The 15,430-nt window shown below is 55.2% G+C and overlaps 1 protein-coding gene and 1 long non-coding RNA gene across 3 annotated transcripts; both read left to right on the top strand.

The window, feature by feature from the left end:
* Nucleotides 1-138: 138 nt before the first annotated feature.
* LOC116862828 lies at nt 139-8,149 on the top strand. 2 transcript variants are annotated; one of them, XR_004381721.1, is made up of 5 exons: nt 139-324; nt 545-655; nt 2,753-2,876; nt 5,271-5,374; nt 8,080-8,149. It is a non-coding gene; the product is annotated as an uncharacterized LOC116862828 (long non-coding RNA). The 2 variants fall into 2 exon arrangements; XR_004381722.1 differs by having other exon boundaries at nt 492-655.
* A 5,568-nt stretch (nt 8,150-13,717) lies between these two features.
* Nucleotides 13,718-15,294, top strand: LOC116862822 (LITAF domain-containing protein-like). Its single transcript, XM_032850246.1, has 3 exons — nt 13,718-13,751; nt 14,812-14,956; nt 15,155-15,294. Exons 1-3 carry the CDS (start codon nt 13,718-13,720, stop codon nt 15,261-15,263), a joined length of 288 nt encoding a protein of 95 aa, XP_032706137.1. The 3' UTR covers nt 15,264-15,294.
* Nucleotides 15,295-15,430: the final 136 nt, after the last annotated feature.

Genomic DNA, 15,430 nt, shown 5'->3' with positions numbered 1-15,430 from the left:
CGGCCTGGAAGCGCGCGCACGCGGCTACGCCGGCGGGAGTTTTGGGTCTGAGCGCGGGACGGGGGAGGGCGCGGGACGCGGGGCGGGCTGGGGTGCGCGGCCCCCTCGCCTCGCCGGGCAGCCGTGGGGATGCCCGCCCGCGCAGCACCGCAGGTCGGAGAAGTCCCCTGAAGAGTGGAGGGCCTGTGCGGGTCCCGCCCTTAACCACCCGCTGCGGGTCCGGCCCGAAGCGGACCTTCGCTCCCGAATCCGGAAGGCCCCGGGCGCCTCCATCTTGACGGAGAGAAAGAGCTCCGGGAACGGCGAGAAGGAACGAAAAGAGAGGTAGAAGGGAGACAAGCCGAGAACTGAAGGGAATTAAAGAGGGGGAGGAAAAGAAAGCCAAAAAAAAAAAAAAAAAAAAAAGCAAAGAAAGAAAACGAAAAGAGGGAAAGTTGTTGGTTTGTTCTCTCTCTCTTTTTTTTTTTTTCTTAATTTGCACCCTCTTGTAGAGTACTTGAGTCCCGCGTCTGTGCAGGTGAATGACAAGACTCTCGTGTTACAGGAGAGGACACTGAGGCGCAGAGAAGCGATACCTCCCTGCCCCCACCTGGTCACAGCAAGTCGCAGCTAGAGGAGCCCCTAAAAGTAAGCCCAGTGCTGGACCGAGGCTCAGGTTGGTGGAAGGGGGGGAGGAATCCCGGAGCTATCCTGGGACTCTGGGCCCTGCCGGAGCCCCCGACTCTGCCTGCCTCTCAGTCTCTCCCTGTCGTGCGGTCCTTTCCTCCTCTGATTGCCTACAAAGAGACCACTGAGGACACAGCAAGAAGACAGCTGTCCACAAGCCAGGAGGACGGTCTTCCACTGGCAGGCAAATTGCTGGCACCCTGATCTCGGACTTCCCAGGCTCCAGACCTGTGAGATGTCCATGTTTGTTGCTTGGGCCACCCGGTCTGCGGTGTTTTGTTACAGCAGCAGGAACAGCCTTCCTGTTCCTGCTCAACTAACCACAGTCGCTGACCATTTCACACCCAAGTTTGGTCCATTTCTGGGCTGCGGTCATTCACGGGGTGTGCCGCCCCATGCCAGGCTCTGTGGGGTGCTGAGTGTCCAGGAGTTTAAAAAGTGCCCACCCAGTACCCGCCCAGGAGGAGTCACCTCCTGTTGAGACAGCAGGCCGGTGGATAAGGGGGGTGCCAGGTGGTGCCCTGGATAAGCCTCCGTGGTTCAGTGAGGGCCCTGCCCTAGGCACTGTCAGACAAGACAGGTCCCAGGAAGAGTTCTCTCTCCCAATTGTCATGGCTTGAGCCTCCCGCGACCTGAGACATCAGCCCACCATTGTGGCTCCATCCCATGGCACTAGCCTAATGGCCCGACTTGAGCCAGCCACAGATGAATACTGGCCTAACTTTTCTGCCCAATAAGGACCAATGATCTCTTCAGCCACTTGAGAAATATTTACTGCACCTGGACTCTATTCCAAGCCTGGGACTAAACAAAACTCATGTGGGTTCTGTCCCCGCCCCAGACGTTATAGAGGGGAGGCAGATCTTAAATCAGTAATCACAGTGGTATAAGATCCTGCTGTGCCCACAGCAGGGAGAGTTACCCAGGATGGGAAAGCCAGGAAAGGCTTCTCTGGAAAGTGCTAGTTGACCTGAGATCTTCTGGAAGATCAGTAATTAAGTAGATAAGGAAAGGGCACTCCTGAGAGAGGTTAGTGGAAATGCAAAGGTCCTGAGGCAGGAGAGTGGTGGGGCTAGGACTGGAGGAGAGGGAGTGTGAGGTACTGAGGTACAGTGGCCAGAGCCAGAGTGGGCCTTAAAGGTGCTGACAGCCAGGGAAGGGAAGGTCTAAGAGCAGGGATGAAGTGGAGAGTCCCCTACCTACCTGCCCCTTACCCCCCCACCCCTGGTCCCTTTCCGCCATGACTGGGGCTCTTCCATCTCACCAGGAAGAACAGCCTCTTCCCATGACTTGTGCCCTCCCCTACCAGTATCAGTGTCCATCCTTGTTTTCTGTGTAGCAGCCAGAGTGAGCTTTCAAAAGCATAAATCCAACCATTGCTAAAGAAAAAATTCTTATGACACTAGTTAAGACAGTGAGACTTTATTCAGGACTGTCTTGAAGGTGCAGGGACCACTGCTATGGGGCTTTGCTCTGTGGGAGGGAGAGGGAGCTCAGCTCCAAATATGGCAAGGAAGAGTGGAGATTTACGGGCCAAAGAGCACGGTCAGTGAGCGGGAAATTGCTAGAAGGAAGTATGGGAGGGAAGGGGGGATTCTGGCTGAGCTGACCTAGCAGGATTCTCGCAGAAGACAGGCCAGGGCAATCAGGCATCCCCTGGGAGGTGGCAGGGGATGAGGAATTTGGGTAGATCCTGAGGGTAGGGAATTCTGGCTAAACCAGCTTGACAGGATTCTTGCCAAAACTGGACTCTACAAGGACAGGGTCAGAAGCTCAAGTTCAGGCCTAGTAGAGCTGAGGGCTCAGGGGGACCGAAGTAAGGTCTGGCCAGGGAGAGAATTTTTGTCACCATGTCCCTCCCCTTCTCAAAACCCTTCCATGACTCCCTATTTCTCTTTAAATGAAAGCCAGACTCGTCTGCTGCAGCATTTTAGATGGACTTGACATAAGAAAATTACAGTAAGGAGCCCGAGCAAGCTGGAGGGGTAGATCGGTGAGGTGGAAGAAGATGGGGGGGGGCGGGGGGCGCCGTGCCTAGGGTTGATACTGCAGGTCTGTTGTCCTCAAGGACTGGGTGTCTTTTCAGCAGGTCCCCTCTCTCGGCACCTCCATTTCTCATCTGTAAAATGGGGACAACTGCACCTCTCGATGAAAGTCCTGTTGCAGAAGGGAGAGCACCCATGGATGCTTAGGACACAGCTGGATACACTGTAAGCATTATTTGTTTTTTATTTGCTTTTTTAAACACTTCTTGCTTGAATCTAAGTGTCGCCCTAGTAATGACAGTAGCCGCCCGGTTCTGCTCCCTACAATGTGTCAGCCACACTGCACGCTGTAATGTGTGTCACTTGAACTTCTTAAAGCCTTATTGCAACCCAGAAGAATTGTCATCCCATTCTACGAATGGGGAACTGAGGCTCAGATCAGCAGTGCAGCTTACCCAAGGCCAAACAGCACTAACTGGGACAGGCTGAGATCTGAATGTCACCATGTGACACCCCAAGGTTCTCATTCCGCAGGCTATTTAAGATGAAATTCCCTCCCCCTACCCAGGATATGTCACCCCACCCGATGTCTCAAGAGAGGGGTCTCCCTGGGCTGGAGCAGGGATGGGAGCTTGGGCTCTGGGAACACTTGCTTCTCCCTGCCTAGTGCTCCTTGTCTCTTTTGGGCCACTACTTCCCTGTTCCTGGTCTGCCTCCAGCCCCTGCCCCTCTGTGCAGCAGCCCCAAGCCATCTTATCAGGTCTCAGCATTCCCTGCCCAACCTCACGTCTCTCTGCTCACAGCACTGCAACCCCACCGGGACCTCAGGGCCTTTGCACGCACTCTTCCCTCAGTTGGAAACTCTTCCCCAATATCTTCCAAGGCTGCCTCTTTCTGGGCATTACACCTCAAAAGAGGGGACTCTCTGCCCCACCTGGAACCAAATGTACCCCCTAAAGTGTGAGCTCCCCAGGGCAGGTGCCTTATCTGCCTCCCCTAGTTTTGTTTGCCTGACACATAGTAGGTACCCAGTAAGTACCCACTGAAGAAATAGGGTCCACACCAGGGTCACTGGATGCAGTGAAGTCTGTCAGGATGAGGGGCCTGACAGATGACTCGATTTTCCTTTCCATAAAATGGCAGCAGGAGAGTGTACAGTTGAGAAAGAGTTGCATGGGGGGGGGCCAGTGGAGGGGTCCTGCCTCAGCCCTACTGCACCTGGGCTGACCCCCTCCAGGCAGCCCTCGAGGCTGGAAACTGCTCAGGACGAGGTCCAAGTCAGCTGACCGTGCCTGCTGGCTGAAGGAGGAAAAACAGGAGCCCACCTACGTTAACACAGCCCACCCCAGATGCAGGAACATACACACACACACACACACACACACACATATACCTCCACGTGCAAACCTCTGCACACAAACACCATGCAGATGAGCCCTGCCCCCCACCAGACCCGTGTCTCAAGCAATACCAGCATCTCCCCACACTCACACGCAGATGGAAACACGCGTAACCACACACCCCCACCCTACAGCTCCTGGGGCCATTCCCCAGACCCCAAGAGCCTTCTCTGTCTAGAAGATCCCCCTCTCGTCCTCCAGGCAGGCCTGGGAGCTCTGTCCCAGAGTTCTTAGGGCAGGGGATGGACGACAGCCACCCAGGAAAGCAATAAGCCCGTCACCCTCACATCAAGGTGCCTGTTGTTCAATGAGAGGGCCCCCACGGGCACCCAGGGCAGGAGAAACCCTGCTTTCCTTCCCTGGGCCCCGTAGGCAGCGGGCTTGGTGCAAGATGACTGCAGCAGCGCACGCCACCTCACGTTCCTCCAGCCCCCAGCGCGCCCCAAGCTGGGTGGAAGAGAAAGCCGACTGGGTGGTTGGCAGAGCTGGAAATTCAGCTCTGAGAGGTTAGGGGATGCCCTAGTTTGAGCCAGCAAGTTCCCGCCCAGGGCTCCCGGCACCCCCGCAGACAGAGCAGACGGAAGGGAGGGCTCCGGGGAAAGCCCCACCCCACACCTGCCCAAGAATGATAGTTACAGCTCATTCCTCTGGATTCCTTTCTCCTCCCATCACTTCCTCGCCCATGCTGGGCCCTTCTGGGAGCAGAGGAAGGGCAGGAAGCAGGGCGGGGGAGTTGCACTGCCTTTTTTTTTTTTTAAGCAGGCCCCCAGCTGCAGAGCCTTATTGCTCAAGAAGGTAGCACAGCCCAGAGAGGGTGAGTGAGGTGCCCAGGGTCACACAGCAGGAGAGGACCACGGGGCTTCCCAGGACCCTCAGCTGCCAGCACTCTAGGCTCATTGCCATTCCTGGGATGGCCTGCCTCCTGCCCTGGCTTCCGTGACTCTGCTTGTTATCGTCTTGCTTATTAATGTTACTAACTGCTAACGCGTTGCAAGCTTTCTACATGCCAGGCACAGAGCTAGATTCTTCACGTAGATATCTTTCATCCATTATCCATGCAGCAAAGCTTGACAGCATCTGCTGTGTCCAGGGCACTGTGATAGGTACTGAAGAGACAGATGTGAACAAAATCAAGGAGGTCCCTGCTCTCACAGAGCTGACGTTGTGGGAGCAGCAGGTACCGATCAAGTAACCAAATCCATGAACCTGTTGCCTACAGAGCTCACCGGAAGAGCGTTTGGAGCAGGAACAGCAAGTGCAAATGCCCAGGGGCAGGATGGAATAGGACAGGACAGAAGCATGCAGAAGGGATCAGACAACAAGGTAAAACTGTCTCGTGAAATCTTCCTAACACTGTTGGCAGCGAGGATTATTATCAGACCCATTGTGCGGAGAGGTGATGATGCCGTCCCCGGAGCCACACACAACCGCGAGTGACAGAGCCCACATTTTACATGCTTCCTCTGTGCTAGGCCTTATTTTGGGGGTGCCGAGGTAGAAAATGAACCAGCAAAAACCAGTCCTCCAGGAGCCCTGAGTCTGATAGAGAGTTGATGCCTACAGAGAGGCCCCAGGGAGCCCAGCCAGGCATCCTGGCTCCCTTGTGACGAGGCACTGTGTCTGGGTGCCAGGGACTGGGGTCTAAACCAGCTCTACCGCAGCCTGGCTGTGGCCTTCAGCTGGCCTCACGCCCTCTCTCCTTCCAAACCTGGCCTGAGGGATTCAGGATAAGACAGGAGTCCTCAGCCCCAGGGCAGCCTTGGACGGCACTGGACAAGCCCTGAAGGGAGGGTGACGGGAACAGGGGGAAGGGACAGGATGGGGACAACCGTCCCCACAGAGCCCAGAGGGAGGAGGCCAGGCTGACTTGTGCAGCCTGATGCTGCCCCCTGGTGGCAGTCGTCACGGGGAGGATGCTGAGAGCCCAGCCCATCAGCTCCCTCATTCACTCACTCTCAGAGGGTCCCAGTGCAGAGGCACAGCCTGGATCTCAGCCCTGTGTGAGGGGTTCCGCCGTCCCCAAAATCCCTCAGGAAGGAGACTGTCCCCAGCCCTGTCCCCCATCTTGCATGGCCTCAACCCTATACAAAGACCCTGTTTCCTGGGGTAGGATATCCAACGGATTTTAAGCCAAATAAGGTGGGCTGGATGAGAGCGGCAACAGCTCGTTTGTTGCTTCCTTCATTCGGTCATTCGTACAGTCAAACTACATTAATCGAGCACCTTCTGCATGCTGGTGCTGGGGGATGCAGCAACACACCAGTACGTACAGGGGTGTGCACAGGCTCCAGAGGACATGCCCCCGACCCTGCCACAGATCAGAAGAGACGACGATGAGCTGTCATCATGGGAGCGAAGGGGACTGGGCCCGTGGGCAGAAATGCCGGACCAGAGGTTGCAAGACTCGGGGATGTGGGCGTCACAGTTACTGGTAAGAGAGCAAGAGAGAGCGATCAGAGGGACAGCTGAGGACGTGGGCAGGAGTCAGGTCCCCACCAGAGAGGTGATGCTCGTGATGACATCTTTGTGAGAGTTACGGAAGTGCTTCCTCAAGATGCTTTTTGCCCATCAGCTGAGAAAGGGCTGTAGTAGCACACAGATCTCTTGTGCTCATGGTGTGTGGGGCACCTTTAGTCCATGCACCCCCGCCTGTGTACCCGGACTCCCCCAGCCCCTTTGAAGATGGCACCTTTGCGCTTACCACTCGTCACAGCTGGCACCCTGCGAGCAGCTGATACTTCGGAAGAAGCTGATCTTGTTGAAGGGGAAGATGTGCAGCAGAGAGCACAGCACCCAGTCTCCCTCCCGGTTCTCTGCTGGAGCAACCCAACCTCTGAAATAACCATGGCCAGCAGATGGCGCTGTGGGAGCCAACCTCTAGAATAACCGTGGCCAGCAGGTGGCGCTGTGGGACCTAGCCGCGGAAATAGCCGTGGCCAGCGGGTGGCGCTGTAGGACCCAGCCTCTGGAATAACTGTGGCCAGCAGGTGGCGCTGTGGCCTCCCGGGAACACTTGCATTGCTGCCTGCACGTGTGATACACATGCAAAGCAGATGCTCACTGAGCACTTACTACTTTATTTCTCCATATGGTAGATTGTAGCGACGGTCCTCATTCTCCCTCCCAATGCCAGTTGTCGTGTAGCTGCATTCCCGTCACAAAAGGGAGACGTGCACCGTTCTTTCTAGGAATGAAAGCTCCCCACAGCCACTAGGTTTGAATGCCCATAGTTCATGCGAACAGCAGAAACCCAGTGGTCTACTTTCGCCCCAGTTCAAGAGTCCTGCACAGGGAGATTGGGTTGACCTAACCTGGGTCAAGCTTCCACCAGATTCCGTCAGCCTTGGCCGTAGAGGAGCAGATCACTACTGCCCCTTTGTGGGGTGGGCAGAGATCTCGGAGAGTGATCCTGTGGATCAAGTGTAATTTTGCCCATAAATTCTACAGCGCTGTGCTGCCTCGTTTAAGTCCGTCTGCTCTGTAGTTTTGCCATCAAATTGACATACAAGTTGTATTTGTTTTTGTTTTCCTCTTTTAGAGAGTTTTTCCCCTTTACTTTTTGCCCTCTCCCAATTTTACTGTTAAAAAAAAAGTGCAAGTATGCAGAAAAGTGGAAATGATGGTGAACACCTCTGGACCCACCACCTCCATTCTGCAGCTGTCACCGTTTTGCAGGGTTCGTGTTTTCATGGAGGTATCCAAGAATCCATCAACCCCTCTTACCTTCCCATGACTTTAAAAGTGAGCTGCAGATGGCCGTACACTTTGCTCCTCAACACGTCAGCTCCCACAGGTCATTAACTAGAATTCAGTGTCCGTCTGCAGCTTTTGAAAACGTTTGTCAGGAAGGATACAGATCTCAGCGTACCACTCCATGAGCTTTGACGAGTGCGTGCACCTGTGTGGTGCCAACCCCTGCCAAGACGTGGGATGTCTCTACCAGCCCAGAGTTCCCACAAGCCCTTTCTGAGTCCACACCCTTGTTGGCAGGCACTGTTCTGATTGCTTCTGTGACGCGTGTCTACCAGGACGTCCATCGAAATGGGACCATACAGTACGCACGCCTGCGGAAGGCTGCTTTCACACGACGCGTTTGCGTGCGTTCGTTCATGTGGTTCCGTGAAGGATGGTTCCGTGAAGGATGCCTTCTCCTTGGTGAGTAGTCGTCCAGCCTGTGAGTATCGCACAGTTTATCCGTTCTCTCGTTTATGAGCACCAGAGTGGTTTCCAGTTTTTTTTTTAGAGGTGGGGAGGTGGAAGAGGCAAACGGAGAAGGAGAGAGAGAATCTTAAGGCCCGACACGGGGCTTGATCTCATAACCGTGGGATCATGACTTGAGCTGAGTTGGACACAGTACTGACCGAGCCACCCCGGCGCCTGGGTTGAGGTTATCTTAAATAAAACTGCTAGGACTCTCTTCTTAGGGACATGTCTCCCTTCTCCTGAGGAAATGCCTAGGCATGATATATCCGGGTCATAGGATAGGTTTAGGGTTAGGTTTGCAAGAGACTTCCAGACTGTGTGTGCTCCCACTGGTGGCAAATGATGAGAATTTGGGGTGCCTTTTTACCTTTTTAATAATCCAGGGGTGCAAGCTCCAGCAGTTTGGATAAATGAGTACAGTTATATAGTCACGACAGTCATCTTTGCATCATTTTATCAAGTTCTCTTGTGCCCTTTGCAGTCAACCTTCCACTCACCAGCCCAGAAGCAACCTCTGTTTTGAGTTCCCTCCCTGGAGCTTAGCTTGGTCTGCGTTAGAACCCCAAACAAATAGAATCACCAGCTAATGTACTATGTGAGGTCAGGTTTTATTTTTGTTTTGGTTTCTTTGTTTTGTTTTGCTAAAAATCTTTTTTTTTTTTTAAAGATTTTATTTACTCATTTGAGAAAGAGAGAGAGAACATGAGAGGGGAGAAGGTCAGAAGGAGAAGCAGACTCCCCACAGAGCTGGGATCCTCATGCGGGACTCTATCCCGGGACTCAATCCTACGACTTGGGATCGCGAGCTGAGCTGAAAGCAGTGGCCTAACCCACTGAGCCATCCAGGCTCCCGCTCAGAGTCATTTTTTTTTTTTTTTTTTTTTAAAGATTTTATTTATTTATTTGACAGAGAGAGATCACAAGCAGGCAGAGAGGCAGGCAGAGAGGAGGAAGCAGGCTCCCCGCTGAGCAGAGAGCCCGATGCGGGGCTCGATCCCAGGACCCTGAGATCATGACCTGAGCCGAAGGCAGCGGCTTAACCCACTGAGCCACCCAGGCGCCCCTCAGAGTCATTTTTGATGCATACGCATCTTGCCAAGTAGATTGTAATTCCTTTCTTTTTTTTTTCTTTTAAAGATTTTATTTATATATTTGACAGACAGAGATCACAAGTAGGCAGAGAGGCAGGCAGAGAGAGTGGGGGAGGCAGGCTCCTCGCCGAGCAGAGAGGCCGATGCGGGACTTGATCCCAGGACCCCGGGATCATGATCCAAGCCGAAGGCAGAGGCTTAACCCACTGAGCCACCCAGGCACCCCTGTAATTCCTTCTTCTGTTGAGCAGCATTCCCTGGTATCGTATCCACTCATCTGCTCCCACATATCTGGGCTTCTGAATTCTGGCGATGAGGAAGACAGACAGTTACTGTGAATCTTCTTGTGTGCGTCTTTCTCTGGACATGTGTCTTTTTCTCTCCTGGGCAGAAATCTTGGGAGCGGAATTGCTGGTCACAGGCGGGCTGTGTTTACCTTTGTAAGAAACTGCAGCCTTCCAAAGTGACGCGTCATTTCACACTCGCGCCAGCAGCATATGAGGTTACCCATTGTCGACAATTAGGATTGTCCGTTTTTTAAAATTTTACCGGGGGTCCCTACAGTTTTCACATTTCCCGGGTGGCTAGTGATACCAGATGCCTCCTCGTGTCTACTATGCCACGCCTGTATGCTCTTTTGTGAAGTGTCTGCTTCAGTCTTTTTAAAATTTTCTTTTTTTTTTTACATTTTCTTTATTAGAGAGTCAGAGAGCAGGAGCAGGAAGAGGGTCAGGGGGAAAAGCAGATTCCCCGCCAACCAGGGAGCCCGAGGCTGGGCTTGATCCCAGGACTCTGGGATCACAACCTGAGCTGAAGGCAGACGCTTAACCAGTTGACTGAGCCACCTGGGTGCCCGTTTGGGTCTTCTATCCACTTTTACATTGAATTTTTAAAATTGCTCAGTTGGAGTTCTTTTATATACTGGATACCTGTCCTGCTGCTACTTCCTGCCTGCGGCTACGCTTTTTTCCTTCCCCCACGGGGTCTTTTGAAGAGCAGGTGCTTTGATGAAGTTGTCTTTCAAGTTTTTCTTTTTTCTTTTTATGGCTTGTGCTTTGTGTCCCGTGGAAAAAATCTTGATATACAGCCGCGTTTGTTTGTTTTCCGTTGCCGTCCGTTGTTCGTTGTTGCTTTTTTCTTTTGTCCGTGCTTCCTTGTAAATTAGTAAAAGGAATGATGGGGTTCCAAAGTCAAACCTGCAAAGCAAGGCGTGGAGAGAACCTGCTTCCCCAACCCCCCGGCTCCCTCAGCATCAGCCTTTAGTTTTTAGAACTCATTCTTTTGTTTTGTCTTGGGCATTTTGTTTGTTTGTATTTACTTAATCAGTAGATATTGAGTTCCTGTGTAACAGGCGGTGAGGATCATCCTGGAAATATGTATATCCCTCCCCATTTCTTTACGTGCACACGCACAGTATATATGTAATTATTCTTATGTAGTTAGAGTGATATATAACGTCTTGGTTTTTTAGCAATGTGTCCTGGAGAGACTACCCCATAGTCATTTATGAAATGTATTCTCTTTTCTCTCTCCTTCTCTCCTCTTTCCTTCCCTCCTTCCCTCCCTTCCTCCCCTCCTTCCTTTATTTTGGGTAGTTTCAGAGTAGCTGTGCATGGACATTTGGGTTATTTTGAGTCTTTTCTGCTGTCCCCACTAGCCCTGTGCCAATGTCACTTGATACTTTTGCTGGTCTTTGGGATGGACTTCTAGGAAGAGTGTTACTGGGTCCTATGGGAAGACCCATCTCCCCCGGAAAGCACCATAACATTTGGTCCCCGTCATTTTGTGACAGAGTTTAGTGCCCGAGCACACAGCCCTCCCTTCGTGCCTTTGTTGGCACAAATCCTGGTCTTGTTCTCACTGGCCGTGACCCCCTAGTTAAAGCTCCGAACCAGCTCTGGACACACAGGCTGCCTCCTGCATTTGGGAGTGTGTCTTCTGGGCTCTTCCGGCCAATGATCATTTTGCAGTAATAACACCAGCCTGGCTTCATTCTCAGTGCCCGGCGTGTTTCATCTGATCTCCTCACCGTCCTGTACGGCGGCATCTAGCACCCCCTTTTACAGCTGAGGAAGCCAGGGGATGGGGGGTTGGGGAAGAGTTAGCATCTGGCCCAAACTCACACAGCTCCACAGGCGAGGGAGGTGGTGGGGCTTGCGTGGAGACACCACATCTGTGTGTGCGCACGTGTGCACGTAGTTGTGTCCGTAGGCCTCCCTATGTTTCTCGGTAACAGGACGCAAACGTCCACACTGCTGGCTGTTGGCACCCAGTGGGATGACCTCCTCAAAGCAGAATCACTAGCGCTTGTTGGATTCCTATGTTTAAGTCTCTGGATTGGTGGCCCCTGACCCTGCCCCCTGCACTCTGGGAACTCGGGGCTGGACTCGCTGGGCCTCCAGGAAGGGCCGTGGGCCAGGGGAGAAGAGCCGCCTCGGAAGGCCGCTCACCCCTGCCCTGGGAGCCGCCCTGCCCTCCCGCAGAGAGGAGCCAGAGCCCAGCCCTCGGCCACTGTGAGGGCGCACATCACAATGGCTGTTCCGCCCAAGCCAGGCCTGGCAGGGGGTGCCAGGGGGGCCCACACTCTTGGTCCGAGGACAACCAGGCATCATGGGGACTCGAGACAAGCGCTCGGCCGCTCAGAACCCGGAACCCGATGCTGCCCGGATACCTTTGCTAGAACACAGGGCGCCTGGAGCACCAAGATGGAACGCTCCCCAAGGTGAGAGTCCCCCCCCCACCCCGGCTCCGGGTGACGGGCTGGCTTTGGGGCCCACAGGAAGCAGGAGAGGAAGCTCTGGGTCCTCTCGCTCAGCTGGGGGCTAAATCCTGGCCTCCTGCTGTCCCTCAGCAACCTGGGGACCGTGTGACCCAACGTGGGACAAAGTGGGGTCTCCATCATCCCATGTCCTCTCTTAAAAGTGTTAAAAAGTCAAGGAAGAAGAAAAATAGTTCCCACATATCAGGTACAACCTGCCCCTGCTGTCCCCCGCCCACCCCCTTTGCCAGACAGCCCAGATTGGCAGGGGTGGCTGGTTCAGGGGTCCTGGCCCTGCTGATGAGATCTTGGCCAAGTTGCTCAATCTCTTTGGATCCATTTTCTATCTGGAAAATGGGAGACAGGATTAGTTGGTGCAGGGCTGGCAGCTGCTCACTCCCTGTGAGGCCAGGTACTTGGTTACTTCCTCCCTGGCCTTTGCTTTCCTCATCTATAAAATGGGTACAAAACCCAGCAGGTGGGGCTGCTGGGGGTACCTGTCCCCGGGAGTCTAGTCTGTGTGGCGGAAGTGAGGAGGGACTTCCTGTGCTCCAGCTGTGGCCACTGTGGGGGGATCCCGGCTGCCCCCTTCAAGCTGCGAGGCTCCTCACCTGGGAGAGGCAGGTCTCCGTGTGCTTCCCCATAGACACACGTGGACCCCCCCCCCACCCGTCGACCACACGGTCATGATGATGGGGTTCCCGTCTTCCCCCTCCCCGACCACACTCTGGGTTTCGGGATCTCAGAATTCCGTGTCCAGACAGCCTTGCCCCTGCCTCAGGGACCGGCCACAGGCTGGGAGCTGGGGACCAGGTTGGCAGCCACATGAGATGCAAGGCCCCTTGTGGGGCAGGAGGGAACGAGGCTGGGAGCAGTGTGGGCAGGTGTAGGGTCCTAGATGCAGGAGGTGAAACACTGCCCTCCTTGGAGCTGTCCCGTCCAGAGGCATGTGCTCTGGAGATGGGCGTGCTCAACTTTCGCACCCGCGGGGGGACCTCAGGCAAGTTACTTAACCTCTCTGAGCCTGGTCTCCCCACCTGCAAAACTGCAGTGATACCACACGGCAAGTCAATGGAGTGAGGTACGTGAGAGGGTCAGCGGAGTTGGGCACAGAACAAATGCTCAAGATTTTTTTTTTAAAAGATTCTATTTTATTTATTTGACAGAGCAGCAGGGAGCCCGACTTGGGGTTCGATGGACCCTGGGATCATGACCTGACCAACCAACTGAGCCTTTTTTTTTTTTTTAAGAGATTATGGGCCCGGTGCTCCCCGTATCCTCGGCTTCTTGGCCGTGCCTCCAGGAAGCTCTTACATCCTAGGACCTGAGGACACGCGTGGAGCCAGGAACGTCTGGGTTCAAACCGCGGCTGCTCCATCTGTGCCATACGGCCACGGGTGTTCATTCCTCCAGGCCTCAGCTTGCCCTCCTGTAAAGTGGGTGGCGTCCTCGGGTCGGCCACATTGTCCGCTTGGCGCCTGGCATGCAGCAAGCCCTGGGATCTGAGGGTGGGTTTCCTTCCTCTCTCCCAAAGAGCCGCTGCCGCCGCCGCCGCCACGGCCGCCCCCTCCTCCGCCTCCACCTCCGCCTCCAGGAACTCACGTTCTTCCCCCAATGTACGTGCAGGGCGCCCAGGGGATCCAGCCAGGTGAGTGCCTTTACCCCGTCCCCCCTCACGTTCCTGGGCTCAGACTCAGACCACCCTGACCACGTGCCGAGACTCTGCCCCACCAGCACCTCCTCTCCGATGGGAAATCGGCGGGGTGGCGGGGGCTGGTCCACGGTGGGCACTCAGGAAGGGCTCGGAGTGAAATCTTGGTGAGAGCCCCCCACCAACCGGAGCAGGCAGCCCCCACCCCCCCCCATGTTCACGAGTGTGAACTTCAGAGGTCTCCAAGGGTAGAGCGCTGCGGGGCTGGGCTGTGCGTTCCCCATGGACAGGATGGAGAAGACCCCCTCAGAGCCAGAGACCACTAGGGACGCGCGTACCAGCCACACGGTTCTCGTAGCTCCCTGCCCCGCCAGGGAGGCTGCAGCCCCGTCTGCCGAGATTCTGGAGCTCCAAGGCCCCGCTCCCCCTCCCCTCCGGCCCCAGAGGCCACAAGCTGCAGACGGCTGTCCAGCCCAGACCCTGAGTCCACGGCCAGAACACTAAAGCTCACTGGGACTATTCCCTTAACAAACTCAGCCACCACCAGAGCCCTTTCTCCACACACCCAAGGTTGTAGAAATGGTCGTGGTGTTTAAATAGCCAGACACATTTTTTTGCCCCACTGTGCAAATGCAAGAGGACACGAGAATGCCAACAGGTTCTTGGTTTTGTCTTCCCGCCGCACTTCACCAAGGGGTTGGGAGCTTTCTACCTAGGACAGGGAGTCCAGAGCCACTCTAGCTGTCACGGACACCCTGGAAAGGGGACAGTGCAGCGTGCTGTCTGGGGGGGGTTTGCTGACTTGTAGGGGCTGGATTTAAGCCAGAAATGCTCCCAGATTCCCTGGGTGCCCCGATGGAGGCAGGCCCCTGGGTCCCAAAGGCTGGTGCCAGTGGGTGGTGGGACATGGGGCTGTGAGACAAAGCCAGAGCCCATACAGGGGGCCTTGGGCGCTCAGGGGAGCACGGAAAACCCGCAGGAGGGCCCGGCCAGCAGTGGACACTAGAGAGGGTGAGGCGGTAGCCAGGGTCTGAGCTGCCCTCCCCCCCCCACCCAGCAGTGTTCACCAGCTTGCCTAGGATGGGGACTGCCACTCCCATACGGTCCATATGTCAGTACTGCGGGAACTACATCATCACAGTGACCACCCCGGTCCCAGGGGTCCTCACCTGGATGCTGTGTACCGGCCTCTTCATCTTTGGGTGAGTGCTCCCCCCTCTCCTCCGCAGGGCATCGGGCGTGTAGGGTTTGGGGGGCAGCCACGGGGCATGGACGGGCAGGGTCCCCAGCAACCCTGGGGGTGACGGGGCAGGAGCAAGGCCAGCGGGGACCCCTGGGGAGAACCGCAGGGCTGCGCCCTCCCTGAGGGGGACCCATGCCTACCCCCGCTGCTGTCGCAGGTGCTTCCTGGGCTGCTGCTTCCTCCCCTTCTGCGTGGACAGCTTGATGGACGTGAAGCACACGTGTCCCGTGTGCCGACAGGAGCTCTTCCGCTACCATCGCCTGTGAACACGCACAAAATAAACGTCCACTGCGTGCCCTTCGTGTGTGTGTGCTGCTGGGGTCCGTCCTGCCCCGGGGGGGCTCGCACAGAGAGCTCAGCTGGTGCTCAGGTAGCCACGGGGAGTGAGGTCACCCCCCCCCAGGCTCCCCAGTACCGATCTGACCCCTTAGAA

The sequence above is a fragment of the Lontra canadensis genome, unplaced genomic scaffold (assembly GCF_010015895.1).
Source record: "Lontra canadensis isolate GAN:19392208 unplaced genomic scaffold, GSC_riverotter_1.0 scaffold348, whole genome shotgun sequence".
Lineage (NCBI taxonomy): Eukaryota > Metazoa > Chordata > Mammalia > Carnivora > Mustelidae > Lontra > Lontra canadensis.
The sequence above is the reverse complement of the archived record's forward strand: the minus strand, read 5'-3'. Positions and strand labels throughout refer to the sequence as shown.

Bases quoted from the DNA above. Each gene is read 5' to 3' on its own strand.
- LOC116862822 (XM_032850246.1), top strand. From the start codon at position 13,718: ATGTACGTGCAGGGCGCCCAGGGGATCCAGCCAG. The intron at 13,752-14,811 runs GTGAGTGCCTTT...CCCCCCACCCAG, and splicing joins CGCCCAGGGGATCCAGCCAG to CAGTGTTCACCAGCTTGCCT. The intron at 14,957-15,154 runs GTGAGTGCTCCC...CTGCTGTCGCAG, and splicing joins ACCGGCCTCTTCATCTTTGG to GTGCTTCCTGGGCTGCTGCT.